The 23,942-nt window shown below is 39.1% G+C and overlaps 2 protein-coding genes across 3 annotated transcripts in view; both read left to right on the top strand.

The window, feature by feature from the left end:
* LOC144579771 (uncharacterized) overlaps window positions 1–23,933 on the top strand; it is a 156,594-nt gene extending 132,661 nt beyond the window's left edge. The window contains exon 2 of the mRNA XM_078353273.1: window positions 23,198–23,933. Within this exon, the coding sequence (XP_078209399.1) occupies window positions 23,198–23,240 (43 nt within the window). The 3' untranslated portion in view covers window positions 23,241–23,933. The remainder of the gene's footprint in view (window positions 1–23,197) is intronic.
* The window catches only part of COLEC10 (collectin subfamily member 10), a 513,203-nt gene that overhangs the window by 132,661 nt on the left and 356,600 nt on the right, over window positions 1–23,942 (top strand). The window lies entirely within an intron of this gene.

Here is a 23,942-nt window from a genome sequence, read left to right as displayed (position 1 = left end):
GAAGGCAGAAAACAGAGACTAGATTAATACAATGCCTTGCACCTGTAATCTCAGCACTTTGGGAGGCTGAGGTGGGAGGATTGCTTGAGGCCAGTACTTTGAAACCAGCCTGGGCAACAAAGTGAGACCCTATCACCACAAAAACAAAATTAAAAAATTTGTCAGGGATGGTGACACAAGACTGTAGTCCTAGGCACTTGGGAGGTGAGGCAGGAGACTTGCTCGAGCCTAGGGGTTTGAGGCTGCAGCAGTGAGCAAGGATTGTACCACTGTGCTCCAGCCTGGATGATAGAGTAATACTCTCTCAAAAAAAGGAAGAAAGAAAAAGGGAAAAGAAAAGAAAAGAAGGAAGGAAGGAAAGAAACAAAGAAAATAGAAACTGAAATTTTATTGTTTACTGTTAAAATAGACCAATATTCAGGTATAATTTTTCCTATTTAAAAGTGCAGCAGGGCAATTAACACAATTTATTTATTAAGTTTTTATATTCTTATTTTATTTCTATTTAAAAGTACATTGAGGCATTATATTTTAATTTAAAAATAAGTTGCATAAAAGAAAAAAAATTACCCTAATTCTATTATATGACCAGGATTTCTTGTGATACGTGTTACATGAAATATATTTTTCCAATCAAAGAAGGGAGTATTAAAATGATTCTTCATGTCTGTTGTGCTAGGCAGAGTATACCAGTTTTCCACCATATTGATTGAACATACTGGGCTGGGCTATTCTATAGTAACAATTAAACTCTGACCTCTCAGTGGTTTGACCTAATTAAAATTTGTGGCTTTCCAGCACAGTCAAATATGTAAGCTCCTGATTGCATAGCAATCCGTGGTGGCTGTCTGCAAGTAGAAGCTTAAGGACTTACTATCTTGAGCCTCTGCCATGTTGTCATTTCAAAGTAACAACTAACATAGAGAAGGAAAAATGAGAGATGAGAAAATGTTGAAGATCAGACAAAATGTTTTACGGACAGGCCTGCAAATAGTATGCATCAGTCCTATTTACATTCAGTTGGTCAGATCCAGCCATATGGTACTAACCAAACCGCCAAGAAGGCTGGAAAATCTATTCTTCCTGAGTGTCGAGGAGGAGGAAACAGGATTGGGCGACTTCTAGCCAGTTCTGTCACTCCATCTGCGTTCTGTGTTCAACCTACTGTCCTTGCATTTGTTGACCATTGACATAATTTGTTAAATGGTGTCTGTAGTCTCCTTGTTACCAACCGTGTAATAGAGTACTACTAAACAGTCAGTGGTTTTCATAGCAAGCAAATGAACTGTGCTTTGTTTTCCAAATAAAATATTCTCTGTAAACCAGTACACTAGTAATTGATACATACTTTGCTGTTTTGGTTGGAGGAGAAATGAACATTCAGAAACATGTCATTGATCTTTTCATTAGCTCACACACACTTCTCCCTCCCTTCCCATCCCAGCCATTCCTGGAATCCCCAGTAACTTTTCTGTAATTCCTGGGATCTGATTAACAGAAGTTGAAAAGCATTGCAATGGGCAGAGCTGGGCCACAGAAGCTTTTTGAACACAGAATGTTGTTTAGAGAGCTCCAAGGTTAAGCTGCATCCCCTGCCCGGTACTGTTCAACTTCATCTTATTCAGCTCTACTCAATGCTCCCTGAAAGACTCCTACACATTTAAACTGTTATATTCATAAAATACAGCCTTTTAATACTGTTCTTCATATTGAACTTGTTTTTATTCACTCAACACTGAGTGCCAAGCATCAGGAAAACTATAATAGAAACTCTAACTTCAAAGGAAATAATTTTCATAATATAAAATTAAATTAAAATATTTAAATAAAAAGTTAAGTATACAATGTGATCTTTATAGTGTAGAAAGAACTACTTTCTCTAAATCTAAAGATATATGTTGAGTCTCTTGTTTATTTATCCTAACGTGTTAGGTGGGCTCAAGTTCTACCAAAAATAATGAAGCCAAAAGTCTTCCTCAATTGCCAGGAGCCCAAGCCAATCTGCAAAAGCCACCATATCAGGGGACAGAGCTTCCTACCCATTTTGAGGTTTCATTCCATGCAAGAGAGGCCGCTTGGAACAGCAGGCATGCCAACAAGAATGTTAGCATGTTTAGTTTATCTGTGCAGGCAGACCTCTATAATGAGCATATAGGATTGAATTCTTTTTTGTAAAACCCAAAACAAAAGCCCTGTGAGCTTACACTTGTGAATTCTCCATTACCTCTCTCAAACCTCTCCACTAGGCAGAATGTACAGTCTATTCCACCCAATTTACTGTTCATTTTATTTGCATTGGGCCTTTTTTCTTATAATATTATTAACATGAGGCAGAGGTTTATAACCATGGTGCTAGTTTTGTGCAGCAAATTACGATCACCTTTTAAGAGACCCTTGTCCTATTTGACTCTGACTAAACCCTTCCTATCTTAACATATTCTTTTGATTCCAGGAATATAAATATAGTTCTCTAAATAATTTAGACGCATCACAGCTAAACTATTTCCAACTTGGCACTTTCATCAGCTTGAAATTATTTTCAGCTGGAACAAGTCTGAAATTGCTAATTCAATCAGTATACATACTTGTAATTACTTAACAGACACAGTATACCAACTGTCTTCACTGTTGTCAGAACAAAGGATAGGCAGAACATCTTTGTGTAAACATGAATTTTACCACATGCTTTTTTCTATATAAGATAAAATAATATTTTTTCTTTATTTTTTTAATGTGGTGATTAACACTAATTCCGAAGTATTAAACTAACCTTTCATTCCTAGAATAAACCCACCTTTGTTGAGCTGTTTAATCTTTATAGATCACATATTTTTGTACTACTTTAAAAGAGAAATTGACCAGATTTTTTTCTTATAATGTTCTGTCTGGCTTATTATAAAGTTTATTCTGGTTGCATTAAATGAATTGGAAAAAATTTGTTTGTTTTCCTGTTCTCTGTAAGATTTTTGTGTGTGATTGGTGTAACTTATTTTTTAAATGGTTTATATAATTCTCAGTGATTTCCTCTAGACCTGGAGTATTTTTAGTTTCGTGTGAAAAGATTTTTAATTATGGTTTCAATATCTTTAGCAATATAAAACTGTTCTTATCTATATCAGATAAACAATACTTGTGACTAACATTATTTGTTTTTTAGCTGAAATTCAAACTGAATTGCATTTCCTATATTTAACTGGCAACTGCATAATGTCCTCATTATTTTTCGTATGTCTGAAAGAGTAATGTTTATCCGTTTTTCTCCCAATTGTAGTTGTTTGTGCCCTTTCTCTCTTTTTTCTTGATTAGTCTCACTAGAGGCTCACAGATTTAATTAGTCTTTACAGAGAACTAACTTTTGGTTTGTTCATTGTCTTAACTATATGCTTTCACATTAATTTCCCTTTTTTTCATTTTTTATGTATAGCATTTAGTTTGCACATCTAACTTACTGAATGGATAATATGATCTTTGATTTTCAGCATTTACAAAGAGTATAAATATAAATTTCTCTATAAGGATGTTAATATGGTTTTGCTGTGTCCCCACCCAAATCTCATCTTGAATTGTAGTTCCCATGATCCCCACATGTCAAGGGAGGGACCAAGGGGAGGTACTGCACCAAGGGGGTGATTTCCCCATTCCTGTTCTCATGATAGTGAGTTCTCATGAAATCTGATGGTTTTATAAGGGGCTTCACCCTTCACTTGGTTCTCATTCTCTCTCCCGCCACCCTGTGAAGAGGTGCCTTCTGCTCTGATTATAAGTTTTCTGAGGCCTCCCAAGCTATGCAGAACTGTGAGTCAATTAAACCTCTTTTCTTTATAAATTACCCAGTCCTGGGCAGTTCTTTATAGCAGTATGAGAAAAGACTAATAGAGTAACTTGGTACTGCAGAGGGTGGGATGCTGCTATAAAGATATCCAAAAATGTGGAAGTGCTTTGGAACTGGATAACAGGCAGAAGTTGTAACACTGTGGAGGGCTCAGAAGAAGACAGGAAAATGTGGGAAAGTTTAGAGCTTCCTAGAGACTTGAAGTGCTCAGAAGACAGGAAGATGTGGGAAAGTTTAGAGCTTCTGAGAGACTTGTTGAATGCCTTTGACCAAAATGCTGATAGTGATATGGACAAAAGTCCAGGCTGAGGTAGTCCTAGATGGAGATGAGGAACTTGTTAGGAACTAGAGTAAAGGTGACTCTTGATGTGCTTTAACAAAGAGACTGGTAGCTTTTTGCCTCTGCCATAGAGATCTGTGGAACTTTGAACTTGAGGGAGACAATTTGGGATATCTAGCAGAAAAAAGTTTTAAGTGGCAAATTTTTCAAGAGGAAGCAGAGCATAAAAGTTTGCGAAATTTGCAACCTGGAGATACAACAGAATAGAAAAATCCATTTTCTGGGGAGAAATTCAAGCAGGCAACATAAATTTGCATAAGTAATGAGGAACTGAATGTTAATCACCAAGACAATGAAGAAAATATCACCAATGCATGTCAGAGACCTTCAAGGTAGTCCCTCCCACCACAGGCTTCGAGGCCTAGGAGGGAAAAATGATTTCCTGGTCCAGTTCCAGGGTCCTCTGCTATGTGCAGCTGTGGGACTGCATTCCAGCTGCTCTAGCTATGGATAAAATGGAGCAAGGTGTAGTTCAAGACATTGCTTCAGAGAGTCCTAGCCCCAAGCCTTGGCAACTCCCACATGGTATTGGTTCTGCGGGTGTGCGGAAGATAAAAATTGGGTTTTGGGAACTTCCACCTAGATTTTAGAGGATGTATGGAAATGCAGGATGTCTAGGCAAAGGTGTGCTGCAGAGGTGGAGCCCTCATGAGGAACCTCTGCTAGGGCAGTGCAGAAGAAAACTGGGTTTGGAGCCCCCGTACAGAGTCCCCATTGGGCACTGCCTAGTAGAGCTATGAGAAGAAGGCCACCATCCTTCCTCCAGATCCCAGAATGGTAGCTGGCTGATGGCTTGCACCATGTGCCTGGAAAAGCTACAGACACTCAGTGCTAGCTTGTAAAAACAGCCAGGAGGGAGGCTGCACTTTGCTAAGCCACAAGGATAGAGGTACCCAAGCCTGCATCAGCATGACCTGGTGTGAGACAGGGAGTCAAAGGAGTTCATTTTGAAACCTTAACATTTAATGACTGCCCTATTAGATTTCAGACTTGCATGGGGCATGTAGCTCCTTTATTTTGGCCAATTTCTTCCATTTAGAATTTGCCTAATGCCTATGCCTCCATTTTGTCTGGGAAGTAATTAACTTGCTTTTGATTTTACAGGCTCATTGGCAAAAGGGACTTGCCTTGTCTCAGATGAGACTTTGGACTTGGACTTTTGGGTTAATACTGGAATGAGCTAAGATTTTGAGGGACTGTTGGAAGCATAATTGTGTTTGAAATGTAAGGACATGAAATTCTGGAGGGGCCAATGGGAGAATAATATGGCTTGGCTGTGTCCACACCCAAATTTCATCTTGAATTGTAGTTCCCATAATCCCCACATGTTGTGGGTGGGGCCTGGTGGAGATAATTGAATCATGGGGGCAGTTTCCCCATCCTATTCTTATTAGTTAGTTCTCACGAGCTATTATGGTTTTATAAGAGGCTTCCCCCTTTGCTTGGCTTTCATTCTCTCTCCTGCCGCCCTGTGAAGAGGTGCCTTCTGCCATCATTGTAAGTTTCCTGAGGCTTCCTCAGCCATGTGGAATTGTGAGTCAATTAAACCTCTTTCCTTTATAAAGTATCCAGTCTCTGGTATGACTTTATTAGCAGTGTGAGAACAGACTAAAACATATGGTTTTGATTTTTTCATGGAGAGTGATGCTCACGAACTTGGATTTTATTTTGCAGGTAATAAGGAGCCATTAATTGTATGGTGAGGAATGATAGATTTCTTTATATTTGCTTTTGTGAAACATGAAATTTGCTGTGTTATGAAAACAGTATCTTGGGGAGGACTATGACCTGAATGTTTGTGTCACCTGAAAATTCATATATTGAAAATCTGAACTCCCAAGATGATAGTATTAGGAAATGAGGCCTTGGGAGGTAATAAGGTTATGAGGATGGAGCCCTCATGAATAGGATCAGTGCCCTTAATAAAAAAAAAAGGCCTCAGAGAACTGCCTCACCCTTTTCACCATACAAAGACATCATAAGAAGGCAACATTTATGACCTAGACAATGAATCTGCTGGTGCCTTGAACTTAAACTTCCCAGGCTCCAGAATCATGAGAAATAAATTTCTGTTGTTTAAGCCACCCGGTTTATAATATTTTTGTATTAGCAGCATAAATGGACTAAGACAGGGAAGCAGAAAGACTAGAAATAGAAGAGCTCTTGGTTGATGACAGAATATTGAGGGGCAGCCTTCAGGCAATGGGCAGTCAAAGAACACAATCATTATTATTAGAGAAAGGGATAGAGAGGAAACCTCTGGTTCGTAGAGTTGAGGCATCAGAGGGTGGGTGAACAAAGCTTCTTCAAGTTCCACATTTATAATTGTGTTTCTATTTGAGGTATTTCATAAGGTTTTTTAACATTTGAATTTATAGCAAATCTTTAAAACAAAGAATACTTTTAACAACTGTTTAATACATAGCTACACAGCATTCCAGTCCTTTGGCATCCAAGGCATAGCTAAGCTCCACCAGTGAACCGAAGTCCAAAGATTCCATTGACACAGATCCTCAAGGATAGGGCTCAACCCTGAAGCACTGACCATTCTGAATTTTGCTATTGGCACATCAGTGTAAGCCATGGAATTGAAACCACTTCAATCCCTGGCCTATCTTTTTGGCTTTTAAAAGTTCCAATTTAGTGAAATAGATGCTATTTAAAAGGTTTTCAGCAACTTAGAGAAAGATAGCTTAAAAGTAAAAGTCAGTTTTCATTTCAGATGTAGATAATAAAGATCCAAGCGTCTTACCTATTTTAAGAAAGAACAGTTGGATTTATCTTATAGCATGTCAAATTTTTTATTTCTTTTTTATCATTGAAAGAGAACAACATTGACTATGAATAAAACTTTAATGGTTTGTTCATAGATAAGGCACTCCATCTTTATCTGAAGTAGAGTAAAAAATGTTTTTCCACACAAAGTGAATAATGACTAGATGTGTTCTTTTTGAATGGCCATATTTAGAAATTAGCAGTTTGAGATATCAAGAGGAATATAACCAAGTGTTTCTTTAAGAGTAAGTAGAGATTTATAAATAGGCCAAGGTCTTACCTCTTTCCAGTGTTCTAAAATTCCTGCTGCTGTTTCTTTCCTGGCATATTGGGAAGAAGACCAGGGCTTGTTTCTTTTTTCTCTTTGGGTCTCTAGACTTACCATGTCCAGGGCTGCTCAGTGATATATCTGTGGAGAGGGAAAAATGTCTTCTTCAGAAGAGTCAATTATTTTGTGGGTATGAATTTGGATGTTTGGGAAGATATTGGCCTATTTCTCATAAAATTTGAAAAGTTATTTGAAATTGCACCATTTTGCTAACTTACAGGAAGTTGACATCTCTGAAAATCTGCCCCCGCTGCAAAAGGACCACTATTAAAACCATGTAACATGATTCTGTTTATATTATCTGATATATTTTGGCTCAAGTTTTAAAGATGGGGATAATTTCATTATATTGAGTTCTAAGTTGTCAGTTTCAGTATGATCATACAGTAAAGAAATATATTCTTTCCATATTCTTAATCACTTGAAAATCCTTATTGGTTTAAAAATACACACAAATGAATACAAAATAAGCTTGTGTTCCATTTGACTTGGCTGGGTGCAGTGCTTACACCTGTAATCCCAATGCTTTGGGGAGCCAAGGCAAAAGGGACTGCTTGGGACCAGGATTTCAAGACCAACCTGGCAACAAAGTGAGACAAATATCTACAAAGAAAATAGTTTAACAATTGGACTTACTGTCTTTGTTTTCATTGTAAATTGTCTTGCTGATGACCTAGTAGAGAAAGTCAAATAAGGAATAGAATTACTAAATTGCCTGTGGTGTGTCAATGTACTGATTTGCTTTTCCTTCTTTTCAATCTGTTTATCTCTCTGCACATGGTGGCTGGGGTTGAAACCTGAGAGATTTGTTCACAAATAAGCCATACTGATGGTTGTGAAGAATATGCACCTGTCTGTGCTTTTATCTAAAATGTATCAATGTCTGGATGGAAAGAGATGAATACGATGAAATACCCATTCCCATGAAGTCCCTGAGAAGTTAAGAGTTAGGAAGTCATGTCATATGTGCTAATGATGGAGCTGTGTATGAAGTGCCATAGGTTCAATGGGAATACAGGAGGAGACAACAGGCAGAGGGAAATGATAAACGTTTGAACCAGGGTGTAGCAGTGGTGATGAAGACAGAGAGGCAGATTAAAGTGCTTTTTGAGGAGGAAGATCACAGAAGCTTAGAGAGTTTCGTTTTGAGTCCTGGAACTACAACTTTATAGCTTACCAGTTGGGTCATTTATACAAGGCAAGTTTTAAATTATCCAAATCTCAGTTTCTTTCTTTGTATAATGGGATTGTAGTACCTAAATCATAGAGTTTTGTGTGCATTAAATGAATTAATTTGTGAAATGTTCTTAGTATCTGGTGTTTCAAACATAGTCACATTAGCTATTATAATCACTATCAGTACTGGGTGAGCAGTCACACAGTGTAGTTGAAAATACAAGGAGTTTTAGGTCAGACAGAATTTTGTTTCAATCCCACACTGCCTTGTACTATCTGTCTGACTTGGGTCAAGTTACTGAGTATTTCTGAACATCAGCTTTATCCCTTATAAAATGGGAATTATGGCCATTGTTTTGTGGGACACTTTTTAATGAAATGAATAAAAATAAAAAAGTATAAAAATATATAAAAACAATATGTATATAAAAGTATAAAAATAATATGGCCCCATATCAAAATCCAATAAATAACTGCTACTATTGGGAGTTCAGAGAGAAGGAGATATTTAGGATGATGTCTTTATATTTGTAAGTTGAGTGGTAGCTGGATAGTCATGATATACAGAGAGTATGGAGGAAAAATATGCTTGTTTCATGGAAATAAAGTTAGTTTTATTTTAATAATAGATTGGTATATCTGGTGCCTCTGCTAGGTAGTTGGAGATAAAGATGTGGTTGTCAGAAGGGATTCAGGTCTGGAGTTTTAGCTTTGGTATTGGTAGCATACATGTTGTATTTGATTTCATGAATATGAATTGTATTTCCATAGAGGAGTAAAAATTCAAATTTAGTCATTCTATTATAAAGACACATGCACACATATGTTTATTGTGGCACTGTTCACAATAGCAAAGACTCGGGACCAACCCAAATGCCCATCAGTGATAGATTGGTTAAAGAAAATGTGGCACACATATACCATGGAATACTATGCAGCCATAAAAAAGGGTAAGTTTATTTCCTTTACAGGGACATGGATAAAGCTGGAAACCATCATTCTCAGCAAACTGACACAGAAAACCAAACACTACATGTTCTCACTCCTAAGTGTTGAACAATGAGAACACATAGACACAGGGAGGGGAACATCACATACTGGAGCCTGCTGGTGGCTGAGGAGCTAGGGAGGGATAGCAGGGGGTGGGGGATGGGAAGGGATAGAATTAGGAGAAATAGTTAATGTAGATGATGGGGTGATAAATGCAGCAAACCACCATGGCATGTGTATACCTATGTAACAAACCTGCATGCTCTGCACATGTGCCCCAGAACTTAAAGTATAAAAAAAAGATTCAAATTTACTATCTTGGAGAAGATGAGCCTTTAGGGGATAATAGAGAATAAGAAAGGAGGAATGAAGGAAAGCCAGGCAAGAGAGTCAATATGCATGACGAGACACGTGAGAGCTGTGTTCATGAAGACTTACAGCCAGGCAAGAGGGTTAATATGCATGACGAGACAGGTGAGAGCTATGTTCATGAAGACTTACAGTGGCCAAATGTCAAAGGGGTAAAAACTGAAGACAGTGCTATTAGATTTTACCACATAGAAGACACCTGGTGACTTTCATCTTAACAGTTTCTATGGAGTACTGTGGGTATGAGGCAGGGAAGTGAGAAGAGAATGTGGGCAGAAAGATGAGGATGTGGGCAGTAGGAGGCAAATTCAAATATAACTCCTAACAGGGCATTCCATCAATGTATGTATGTGGCTAAGACCAACTGGACATTCTAGGAATATAGGAGGTTTGTGCACGTTGGTGGTGCAGTGCATGGCTATATCAAGAGAATTGGACTCAGCACATAGAAAAGCACCTGTTTTATAGCAAGCACTCAAACAATATTAACTTCTGTTACTACTTCCATCATTGTTATTAACTATACACTCTACTGCCTCCCATGTGCACTCTCTGCTACTTCAGAGAACAAGTGGCTACACAGATTGACAGGGTAGGAAAAATAAAGAAACTGGCCAAATTATTTACATACAGACATCAAATTAGAGCAATTTGCTTGTTCAGCAATTTTCTGGTAATAACATTCTCCCTCTTTCTATACCCAAGGCTGCTTTCATGTTTTCTAAAATGTCTACCTCTATCTTTATGTTCCCAGAAAGGTCATTGGCAATATTTTCAACCAGCTTTAACACATAAAAAAATGTTAGTATACATCTTTAAACATGGCCCTCAAGTAATTGTTTTCATTCCTTCCACCTCAGGTTCCTAGTTTTAAGGGTCTCACTGCAGTAGACACAAGCCCCCATACATACAAACATATACGCCGTTTGTATGCTTGCAAGAAATAATATGTATATAATTTTAAAAATTATAATTATGCTAAGAATATGGACAGTTGAGATGTTGTAAATAAGAGTGGAAATTTCTCTAACCAGTGTTTTTCAGAAAATGTACATTTTCTTTGGCCTGGGCAATCCCAATTTGGGAAATGCATCCTACAGTTTAAAAAGCCATTAAATGCAAGCTATACTCAGTGACATTTCCTGAATTGGTATTTGTAATGGCCCTAGAACTAGAAACAGCCTGAATATTTCTCATTAGAGAGAAACTTGACTGAACTACAGGTAATAGAGAATATAATGACCAGAGAGATCTCTATGGTGTGTTATTAAGAACAAAAGCAAGCAAAAGATTCAAAGGTATAAAGTGATCCCATGTTTGAGTACAATAATATATTTTATATACACATGTTCATATCTTTGTGTGAGCATATATACTTATTTAGGATATAATTTTTTTGGATCATAGAGAATGGGCTAGAAGAATAGATACCAAATTGTTATCATTAGTTATTCAGAGTTGATGGAGTAAAAAGGGATAGAATGAGATTGTTAACCTTTTCTCCAATATTCTTATACTTAGTCATTAAAGCAAGCTTGCGTTACTTTTCAAATTAAAAATAAACTGTATAAATAAAAGGAAAAATAAAGCATTTACTAACATGTAATGCAATTATAAGCCATCTATTTGAAACATGTAATTTAAGGGACACAATGAAATGGTCATTATCAAGGAATGAAATGGTCTTTATCAAGAGCTGGAGGAATAAAATTAACTTTGGGGAGGGACTCAAGATGGTGCAGTGAGAACAACCAAGGATTGAAGCTCTCGGTGAATGCGCAGAGAGGGTGAGTCAGGGCCGCATTTCCACACGGATCTTTGTTGCCCAAAGAACAGGGAAATTTCCAGGTATAAAAGAGACGTGGGATGCCAGGCAGAGGTTTTGGCTGGTGCAGCCGGCAGCCGGTGCGGCTGGTGGCCGGTGCTGTAGTGCAGTGGCGCTACACAGCACTCCGCACAAAGTGCACTGGTCTGGGTGCCCTGTTGAACCGGCAATCTGAGACTTGAGAGGGCTGAACTTGAGACTGAATGGGACTTGGACAGTGAGCCAGCCCAGGAGATTCCAGAAAAACAGCGTTTGGGGTAGCGCAGTGGGACAACAAAACGAAGATTCCAAACGCTCCTGGTGGACAGGTTCCCTTAGGGCACAGCTGAACCCAGTACGGTGCAGCTCCATGGGGGAGGGTCGTCTGCCATTACCGAGGCAATCCGCCCCTACTGAGGTACACGCCCATTGCTGACGCAGCCTGCCATTGCTGAGGCAACCCGCTACAACAGAGAGACTCCACCGCAGGGTGTAGCCCGTGGCAGCTGGGTGGAGACCGCAGCAGAAGGGCAGAGCCTGCAGCAACAGGGCAAACCTCACACCAGCAGGGCGGAGCCTCGGCAGGCAAATAGTGACTGGACTGCCTCCTAGCTGGGCAGGACAGCACAATGGACACTCACAAAGAAAGCCCCAACCCCCCAGAGACAGAGCATCTGAGAAAAAAAGGGTTTTTTAATGAGTTCTGTTGCAGCAGAATTAAACGTAGCAGCCTAACAGCCCTGAATGAACAACAGAGCTCACAGCTCAGCACTTGAGCTCCTATAAAGTACAGACTGTCTCCTCAAGCAGTTCCCTGACCCCTCTTTATCCAGAAGAATGACATTTGGCAGGCATCATGCTGGGACAAAGATAGCAGAAAAAGAAACTGGTAGCATCCCTCACTGTTCCGCAGCTGCTATAGGTGCACACCAGACAAGTAGGGCCTAGAGTGGACCTCAGCAATTGTACAGTGGAGGGGCTAGGCTGGTAGAAGGAAAACCAAGTAACAGAAATACTTCATCATCAACAATCTGGGCGTCCACTCAGAGACCCAATTAAAAAGTCAGCAACTACACAGACGACAGGTGGATAAATCCACAAAGATGGGAAGAAACCAGCACAAAAAGGAGGAAAACACCCAAAACCAGAACACCTCGCCTCCTAGAAAGGACCAAAACTCCTCAACAGCAAGGGAACAAAACTGGACGGAGAATGACTGTGACGAAATGATGGACTTAGACTTCAGAAGGTGGATAATGAGAAACTTTTGTGAGCTAAAAGAACATGTTTTAAATCAATGCAAAGAAACTAAGAACCTTGAAAAAAGATTTGAAAAAAGATTTGAAAAAAGATTAGAAGAGATGATAACAAGAATGGATACCTTAGAGAGGAATATGAATGAATTAAAGGAGCTGAAAAACACAATACGAGAACTTCACGAAGCATGCACAAGTTTCAACAGCCGAATTGACCAAGCAGAAGAAAGAATATCAGAAGTTGAAGATCAACTCAATGAAATAAAACAAGAAACCAAGATCAGAGAAAAAAGCACAAAAAGGAATGAACAAAGTCTCCAAGAAATGTGGGACTATGTGAAGAGACCTAACCTACATTTGATAGGTGTACCAGAATGTGATGAAGAGAATGGATCCAAGCTGGAAAATACTCTTCAGGACATTATCCAGGAAAATTTCCCCCACCTAGCAAGACAGGCCAACACTCAAATGCAGGAAATACAGAGAACACCACAAACATATTCCACAATAAGAGCAACCCCAAGGCACATAATCGTCAGATTCAACAAGGTTGAAATAAAAAAGAAAATACTAAAGGCAGCCAGAGAGAAAGGTTGCGTCACCCACAAAGGGAAGCCCATCAGACTCACAGCAGATCTCTCAGCAGAAACCCTACAAGCCAGAAGAGAGTGGGGGGCAATATTTAACCTCCTTAAGAAAAGAAATTTTAAACCAGAATTTCATATTCAGCCAAACTGAGCTTCATAAGTGAAGGAAAAATAAAATCCTTTGCGAACAAGCAAGTACTCAGAGATTTTGTCATCACCAGGCCTGCTTTACAAGAGCTCCTGAAAGAGGCACTACGCATAGAAAGGAACAACCAGTACCAGCCATTCCAAAATCACACTAAATGCTAAAGAGCATCAACATAATGAAGAATCTACAACTAACGGGCAAAACAGCCAGCTAGCATCAAAATGGCAGTATCAAATTCACACATAACAATATTAACCCTAAATGTAAATGGACTAAATGCACCAATCAAAAGACACAGACTGGCAAATTGGATAAAAAGCCAAAACCCATCCGTGTGCTGTATTCAGGAAACCCATCTCACATGCAAGGATACACAAAGGCTCAAAATAAAGGGATGGAGGAAGATTGACCAAGCAAATGGAGAGCAAAAAAAAAGCAGGAGTTGCAATTCTTGTCTCTAATAAAATAGACTTTAAAGCAACAAAGATCAAAAGAGACAAAGAAGGCCATTACATAATGGTAAAAGGATCGATACAACAAGAAGAGCTAACGATCCTAAACATATATGGACCCAATGCAGGAGCACCCAGATACATAAGGCAAGTTCTTAATGACTTACAAAGAGACTTAGACTCTCACATAATAATAGTGGGAGACTTTAACACTCCACTGTCAATATTAGACAGATCAACCAGACAGAAAATTAACAAGGATATCCAGGGCTTGAACTCAGACCTGGAGCAAGCAAACCTGATAGACATTTACAGAACTCTCCACCCCAAATCCACAGAATACACATTCTTCTCAGCATCACATCACACCTACTCTAAAATTGACCACATAATTGGAAGTAAAGCACTCCTCAGCAAATGCAAAACAACTGAAATCATAACAAACAGCCTCTCAGACCATAGTGCAATCAAGTTAGAACTCAGAATTCAGAAACCAACCCAGAACCGCACAGCTTCATGGAAACTGAACAACTGGCTTTTGAATGTTGACTGGATAAACAATGAAATGAAGGCATAAATAAAGAAGTTCTTCTAAACCAATAAGAACCAAGACACAACATGCAGAATCTCTGGGACACATTTAAAGCAGTCTCTAGAGATAGAAATAAGTGCCCATATAAAGAGAATGGAGAGATACAAAATTGACACCCTATTGTCAAAATTGAAAGAGCTAGAGGAGCAAGATCAAAAAAACTCAAAACCCAGCAGAAGACAAGAAATAACTAAGATCAGAGCTGAACTGAAGGAGATTGAGACACGAAAAACCCTTCAAAATATCAATAAATCCAAGAGCTGGTTTTCTGAAAAGATCAACAAAATAGACAGACCACTAGCCAGATTGATTAAAATGAAAAGAGAGAACAACCAAGTAGATGCAATAAAAAATGATAAAGGGGAAATCACCACAGATTCCACAGAAAGTCAAACCATCATCAGAGAATATTATAAACAACTCTATGCAAATAAACTAGTAAACCTGGAAGAAGTGGATAAATTCCTGGACTCCTGTGTCCTCCCAAACCTAAGCCAGGAGGAAGCTGAAACTATAAATAGACCAATAACAAGGGCAGAAGTTGAGGCAGCAATTAAGAGCCTACCACACAAAAAAGCCCAGGTCCAGATGGGTTCACAGCCGAATTCTACCAGACACACAAAGAGGAGCTGGTAGCATTCCTTCTGAAACTATTCGAAATAATCCAAAAAGAGGGAATCCTTCCCAAATCATTTTATGAGACCAATATCATCCTGATACCAAAACCCGGCAGAGACCCAACAAGAAAAGAAAACTTCAGGCCAATATCCATGATGAACCTAGACGCAAAAATCTTCAATAAAATATTGGCAAACCAATTGCAACAGCAAATCAAAAAACTTATCCATCATGATCAATTAGGAATCATCCCAGGGATGCAAGGCTGGTTCAACATACGCAAGTCTATCAACGTAATTCACCACATAAACAGAACCAAAAACAAAAACCACATGATTATCTCAATTGATGCAGAGAAGGCATTCGACAAAATTCAACAGCCCTTTATGCTAAGAACCCTCAATAAACTCGGTATCGATGGAACATATCTCAAAGTAATAAAAGCTATTTATGACAAACCAACAGCCAATATCATACTGAATGGGCAAAAACTGGAAGCATTCCCTTTGAAATCCGGCACTAGACAAGGATGCCCTCTTTCACCACTCCTATTCAATATAGTACTGGAAGTTCTAGCCAGAGCAATCAGGCAAGAAAAAGAAATAAAGGGTATTCAAATAGGAAAGGTGGAAGCCAAATTGTCTCTATTTGCAGACGACATGATAGTATACCTAGAAGACCCCATTGCCTCAGCCCAAAAACTCCTGAAACTGATAAGCAACTTCAGCAAAGTCTCAGGATATAAAATCAATGTGCAAAAATCACAAGCATTCGTCTACACCAATAACAGACTTAAAGAAAGCCAAATCAAGAACGAACTGCCATTCACAATTGCTACAAAAAGAATAAAATACCTTGGAATACAACTCACAAGGAACGTAAGGGACCTCTTCAAGGAGAACTACAAACCACTGCTCAACGAAATAAGAGAGGACACAAACAGATGGAGAAACATTCCATGTTCATGGTTAGGAAGAATTAATATCGTGAAAATGGCTATACTGCCCAAAGTAATTTACAGAATCAACGGTATCCCCATCAAGCTACCATTGACTTTCTTCACAGAACTGGAAAAAACCACCATGAACTTCATATGGAACCAAAAGAGAGCCCGCATAGCCAAGTCAATTCTAAGCAAAAAGAACTCAGCGGGGGGCATCACACTACCGGATTTCAAAGTATACTACAAGGCTACAGTAATTAAAACAGCATGGTACTGGTACCGAAACAGAGACATAGACCAATGGAACAAAACAGAGGCATCGGAGGCAACACAACATATCTACAATCATACAATCTTTGATAAACCTGACAAAAACAAGCAATGGGGAAAGGATTCCCTGTTTAACAAATGGTGTTGGGAAAACTGGCTAGCCATGTGCAGAAAGCAGAAACTGGACCCCTTCCTGACACCTGACACTAAAATTAACTTCAGATGGATTAAAGACTTAAACATAAGACCTGGCACCATAAAAACCCTAGAAGGAAATCTAGGCAAAACCAACCAGGACATAGGAGTAGGCAAGGACTTCATGACCAAAACACCAAAAGCATTGGCAACAAAAGCCAAAATAGACAAATGGGACCTAATGAAACTCCACAGCTTCTGCACGGCAAAAGAAACAGTCACTAGAGTGAATCGGCAACCAACAGAATGGGAAAAAATTTTTGCAGTTTACCCATCTGACAAAGGGCTGATATCCAGAATTTACAAAGAACTCAAACAGATTTACAGGAAAAAAACAAACAAGCCCATTCAAAAGTGGGCAAAGGATATGAACAGACACTTTACGAAAGAAGACATATATGAGGCCAACAATCATATGAAAAAATGCTCATCGTCACTGGTCATCAGAGAGATGCAAAGCAAAGCCACATTGAGATACCATCTCACGCCAGTTAGAATGGTGATCATTAAAAAATCTGGAGACAACAGATGCTGGAGAGGATGTGAAGAAAAAGGAACACTTTTACACTGTTGGTGGGAGTGTAAATTAGTTCAACCATTGTGGAAGACAGTGTGGCGATTCCTCAAGGCCTTAGAAATAGAAATTCCATTTGACCCAGCAATCCCATTACTGGGTATATATCCAAAGGACTATAAATCATTCTACTATAAGGACACATGCACACGAATGTTCATTGCAGCACTGTTTACAATAGCAAAGACCTGGAATCAACCCAAATGCCCATTGATGATAGACTGGATTGGGAAAATGTGGCACATATACACCATGGAATATTATGCAGCAATCAGAAATGATGAGTTTGTGTTGTTTGTAGGGACATGGATGAATCTGGAGAACATCATTCTCAGCAAACTGACACAAGAACAGAAAATGAAATACCGCCTATTCTCACTCATAGGCAGGTGATGAAAAATGAGAACACATAGACACAGGGAGGGGAGTACTAAACACTGGGGTCTATTGTGGGGAAAAGTGGAGGGCTAGTGGGAGGGGTAGCTGGGGAGGGATAGCCTGGGGAGAAGTGCCAAATGTGGGTGAAGGGGAGAAAGGAAGCAAAACACACTGCCATGTGTTTACCTATGCAACTGTCTTGCATGTTCTGCACATGTACCCCAAAACCTAAAATGCAATAAAAATTAAAAAATAAATAAATAAATAAAATAAACTTTGGAGGTCAAGGAAGCCAGCAATGATTGGTCTCTATTATAGGACCTGAGGAACTTATCTTGCTGTCTTTAAAAGTAATCACTCCTAGAGAGGGTCTTCTATACACATGTGCTTTTGCATTTGATTACTATGGGGTGACATATTAGGAAGCTCACATATTTGCAAGGATTAGTTTAGTAATTTTAGTGCTCATTAATCCCCCAAAAGGACAAGACTTGAAGGAGGGGTATTCAGATAGTTTAAATGTTGATAGGGTGGTAGTCATGGAAAAGGGGAACTGGTAAAGTTCCCAGTTTATAGCAAGGCTCTGTTCTGGTGGAATTCTTCTCTAGGGGATGGACTGAAGAAGGTACTGGAAAGTCATGAGAGTGCTCAGCAAAGGACAGGGGAAGAATGGAGAATAATAGAGATCTCAAAACCCCAAAACCTTAAATAAGATTATCTAGCTTAGGGAGTGAGAATTCATGGAAAGGAAGAAGAGAGAAGTTAACAGGGGTAGAAAAAAAGGGAAGTTGGTACTGTTTGTGCTTGGGCAGCTAAATCAGTGAGAGCTATGGACAGGTGATAGATGAGCAGGGAAGATGATGACTTCCAGGAGACAGGAGAAAGCTAAAGGGGCGTGGGAGGCCACCCAAACAAAGAGGCCCAGTTTGAAGCTTGCCTAGCATTGGCTTGCTTGTATTTAGTCTCATCCACTAACCAAGTGAATTCCTATGGGCAACTTACAAAGCGAGAAAGTATAAATTCACATCTTGCGTTTACACACTCATCCTTCCTAACCAAGAAGTCTTAAGCATCGAAAAGTTTTATTTATCTGGTGTATGCATTACAGCTTCGAATGATATGCAGTATGTGATACATATAACATAAAAATATGTGTTAGTCAAATGGTTTATGTCATCATCAAGGCTTCCAGTCAACACTAGGCTATTATTAGCTAAGTTTTTGGGGAGTCAAAAGTTATATATAGATTTTCAACTGTACAAGGGGTTGACATCTCTAACCTGCTGTATTGTTCAAGGGTCAATTGTATTTGGATCTCTGCCTCTGAGAGGTTTTATTCTTCTTGTCAAAATAGGGCTGTTTCTGTGTAGGAAAATAAATACTGCTCATCAAAAATTTATAGGAAAAATTAGGCTGGGTACAGTGGCTCTCACCTGTAATTCCAGCACTTCAAGAGGCTGAGGCGGGTGGATTGCGTGAGACCAAGAGACTAGCATGGGCAACATAGTAAGACCCTATTTCTACAAAAAATTAAATTTAATTAAAAAAAATTAGCCAGATGTGTTAATGCTTGCCTATAGCCACAGCTACTCAGGAGTCTGAGGATTGCCTGAGCTTTGGAGTTTGCTACACACTCCAGCCTGGGCAACGGAGGAAGACTCTGTCTCTTAAAAAAAAAAAAAACAGGAAAAACATAAGGGCCACAGTGTTGTAAGAAGGATAAAAGAACAACAGAAGGAGAGGAAAAACTTAGTTTTGATTTGAGATGGTTTAAAGTCATTTAAATTCTTTCAGTCTTAGTTATATCATTATGATTTCTGTGATCTTATATGACATAAAATTTCATTAAACAAGAATTCTTTTGAAACTGATGAACATGGCCAGAATTGGAGGGAGCAATGGGAAATAAAGATCCAGACTTCAAAGTTACAGAAAATTAATAGCAAAGAGTTAAAAGTTTGAACTGACCTAGGCTCAAAATCTGGCTTTACAATATAATAGCAAATGACATTGCAGAAGTTTCTCTGTGCCCATTTCCTCATAAATTGAACTGAAGGTGATAACAAGTATCGAAACTGCAAATGTGGTGAATGTTAAATGTGATGATATGTAATGATTGCTTAATGATGCCTGATAACCAGGAAGGGCTCAAAATGAGGTAGAAAATACAGTGAAATATATCTATTCGTATAAGAGACACAATTTTCTTTTTACTTTTATAAAGTTATATTTTTCCCTTAGATGGGGACAAAACAGGTTTCGAGCATGTTCACAGAAAAAAACACAAGTTAATATATTAATGATTTAGCAAGACACTGTAGACACAACATTTCACAGCAGGAAGGAAGGAAGACCAAGAATTGAGCAAACAAAAGCAGAATATTATTCAGACATGGAACTTGTCAGCGCAATGGCTAAAAATACTGTGGGTTAGGCCAAGAAATCGAGTTATTCTGTGGGCCAGGAACCATGATTTATAAAACACAGCACATCATCCGCCAATGGCTGTTCTGTATTGACCCTGCAGTCTGTCTATTTCCAGAATTACCCTGATTTTCTAGCCTCATTGGGGCTACTGATTGAGCTTTGTGAATGTTTTTCTGTGAGCATCCTGAGTGAGGAACGACTTAGACCACATTGTCACTGCTACCCCAAGCTCAAAAATATGTTCAGGGTTGACAACTTCTATACTTTTGTAGCCCTCTCATGGGTTGACAGAATCCTTCCATCTGCATGCAGTGTTTAACTTAATGTGAGAAAATGAAGGTTTCAGAAAGAAGCAGCAGTGTACTTGAACACAAAACTTTGGACATATTTTATATTCATTTAGGGCCATAATGTTTTCCTAGGACTGTTAGGGGTATCTTCACAGTCACGAGTATAATCTCTGTATCCAGTCCACAAACACTCTGTACTTTTAAAATTGTCAATTTGCTTTAAAAGTCATGTCTTTTGCCTACATCTATCATGTGCCAAGCACTATGTCAGGTACCATGGCTGAAACAAGAAATAAGACATGGTCTCTATACTTGTACAGTACACGGTTTCAACATGTATTGCCACATCCCAAGTTTTGTATTCAATATCTGAAATTAGCCAAATTAGACAATCAACTAAAACTTATTCATACTTTTTATGTGCTGAGTGATTCCTGGCCATGGTGGCAGTCTAGCAGTAAGGCACAGAAAGTGGTGTTTAGAAGGGAAGAGTGACCTAATGATGATAAGTTGAAATGATGGAGACAAATCCCCACCTTCCAGAAGGAAGGTAGATGATGGGGGAGACAGAAGTGGAAGAGGAATGATTCTATGCTGTAATGGTTATAAGTGCTGGTACAACTGGGTAGAATGGAGGAGGTAGGCATGTGTAAGAAACCCACTAGAAAGATACCCTGTGTGTCTATGCGAAGTGGGTGGAGAATGCCTGGATAAGTCTGGAAATTTTATTGGAACATTAGGAGAAGAGATTGGGTACCAAAGTGGAGTCAGATCTCTTTCTCCCATTTCAATGATTATTTTTTAATTTGCAATTAATTGAGTAGACCATGTTTTGTTTTGTTTTTTTTTTCTTTCTGATTTTGCCTTATTCTCCTGGTAAAGTTTGAGTTAAAGTTAGTTAGCATGAGTAAAATCTAGAAGAAATGGCATGAAAGCATGCAAAAATTTTCTGGGCTCAAAATATATCACAGACAATTCTATTCAAAGTGGTGGATTTCATGATCACATTATTCTATAATCATTTGCTGTCCTAGACCAGCGTGTCCGGTCTTCCACCTTGACTTCATGTACTCTCATTCCACACAAACACTCATAGGCATAACGGGGATGTGGTCCCATGTCAGGTCCTAGGAATGTCCCTGGATGAGCCATCCCATGTGGGTACGCACAAAAGAGTTGGGAGGAGAGAAAAGTCCTGCCTTTTCGGTAAAAGGCACATTTGATCTTTCACAACTACCACAGAGAAGAAGGCAGGTTTCCTGGAAGAAGCACATGGGAGGGAAAAGGAAAATTAGAAGGCTTCATCTGAGAAATTGAGGCTAAGCTTGAATTCCTAATTGCCAGAGGCCTTTTCCAAGAAGCATGTCTGTCTGTGGTGTACCAGCCTTCAGCTGGGTGGCTCCTGGATCATGTCTCTTTCTTCAACCAGGCTGATGGCACCAGCACCCGTAGCTTCCTTCCAGGAATGCATAGCCCATCCTCTCTGGTTTTCTCTTGAGTTGGTCTGGCCCTACTTAAGAGGAAAATAATTGGTGTTCTTTCCTCCTGTGTCGGGCAGTGATTTCCTTTCGAGCCACCCCTTACATCAGGACCAGCCCTCTCTAAAATTATGCAGTAGACAGTTTGCTTTTCAGCATTTATTTTTCCTCTTTTTTTCTGGTGGCCATCAGCCACGTTAGCCTTCTCCCATTGGCCCAAACATTCAGGACTATTGTGTTTTCTTAGGACTGTCAGGGATAGCTTCACAGTCATGACTATGGTACCTGAATCCAGCTCACAAACACTCCTTCCTTTTAAAATTGTCGATTTATTTTAAAAGTTACCAGTCTTTTGCCTCATTCTACTATGTGCCAAACACTATGCCAGGTGCCATGGCTACAACAACAAATAAGACATGATCTCTACACTTGTGTAACACACAGTTTCATGAGACGGATGGGCAAGAATATCCAGCATCACAACAAAGCTCCAAAGGCATGAGACAGCATAAAACATTGGCAGAAATGTCACTATGGCAGAGCATGGATAGCTCCTAAAGACATGAGAGGATTGTTCTGGAAAGGCCATTAAGGAAGCATCCTGTACAGATAGGGATATGTCTAAGCTTTATTCCAAGGGCTGTTGGAGACCTCAAAGAAAGATATGCAAGAAGATGATGAGATCAGATTTGCAGTTTAGCAAATTCTCTTTAAAGCGTAGTCAGGAGACAAGACCACTTGATTCATATCAGAAATCCAGATGAGGAATTGGGTCACCTAGACTGAAGTAGAGAGGAGAGGACAGATTTGAGAGAGATTTAGAAAACAGGCATTGCCTGTAGTGGTGATTTCTTATGCCAAAGTTTGGGGAGATGGTCAAAGAGTTAGAGGAGTCTAGAATGGCTCTAAGGATTATGACGAAGGTGAGGGCATGGTGGTGTCTTCCCAGAGACATGGTGTGCACTAAATGGAATTGATTGAAGGCTCTTATTTTGATAGTAGTGGGTATAGATAGGGCTTAACTCAAAGTCCCAAATTTATTAATCACTTCATATATTACTTTCTTATCAAAATGGCATCAAATTGATTTCATTAAGTTAAAATACCTTTTTTATACCGTTAAAGAATTTTTATAATGCTGGCAGTTTTAGAGACCTTGAAAAATCAATTGAAGAAATGTTCTTTCATTAGTTGGGTGCTGGGGTGGAGCAGAGTGTGGAGCTGCCTGGAACAATTTGCATAATCTTGGTCTCTGGCCATTAGGTTTTGATGTGACCCTCACCCTCCCTGCACACTTATTTTTTCTCTCACTATTTTCCTCCAATTTCTTTCCCCTCCAGCCTTGAATTTGTTATTTTATTCTTTCCTCTTCCAGCATTGCCAAACTCTCCTCTCTACTCAATGTGCTCTGGCTATAGCACAACCTCCCAGCTTTGTTTATTTGTAAAATAAAAAAAAAGGAATGCGCACTTCTTCATGGATGGAAGATTCAGTGAGAATCACCACTGCTACCACAGAAGACATTTAGGGTAACAGGTAGTTGCTGAACCAAGTTAGAATTACCATACCCCTACTATTTCCCAGGCAGATAAGCTCAATAGTGTTGACAAAGCTAGGGCAAGAGGACACTTAGGAAATAAAAAAGCCTTTTATATGTTAGAAAAACTTTGTGTCCCTTGATTCTTTTATTTCTGTCAAAGCAACTCTTAAATACTCATTTTTCTTTCTCTCCTATTTCTTTGATCTGTGGGAAGTATGTAAAAGCCTTGAATTCCCAAATATCCTACTCCCACAAGATATATATATATATATTTCCTTCAGGGGATCTTTTGAAATGCCTAAACAAATTTATTTTCTTACACATTTGGAAAAACCTGGTTTTAGGACCAGGCAAATTCAGTAGGAGACTTACTTCCAATGGCACCAAAATTTTCTTAAACAAATTCTGAGAAAATTGCCTTCATTCAGGAAGTAAACTAAAAGATGTCCATCACCAACACCTGAGGAAACTACCCAAGTCCTTGACCTTCCCTAAAATTTCTGTTGTGGCAGCTCCTGAGTCTCTGATTCTGAGAGCTGCCTGATTCTTGAATTGTTCTTTGCTCAATTAAACTCTGTTA

This window comes from Callithrix jacchus, chromosome 16 (genome assembly GCF_049354715.1).
Source record: "Callithrix jacchus isolate 240 chromosome 16, calJac240_pri, whole genome shotgun sequence".
Taxonomy (NCBI): domain Eukaryota; kingdom Metazoa; phylum Chordata; class Mammalia; order Primates; family Cebidae; genus Callithrix; species Callithrix jacchus.
The sequence above is the reverse complement of the archived record's forward strand: the minus strand, read 5'-3'. Positions and strand labels throughout refer to the sequence as shown.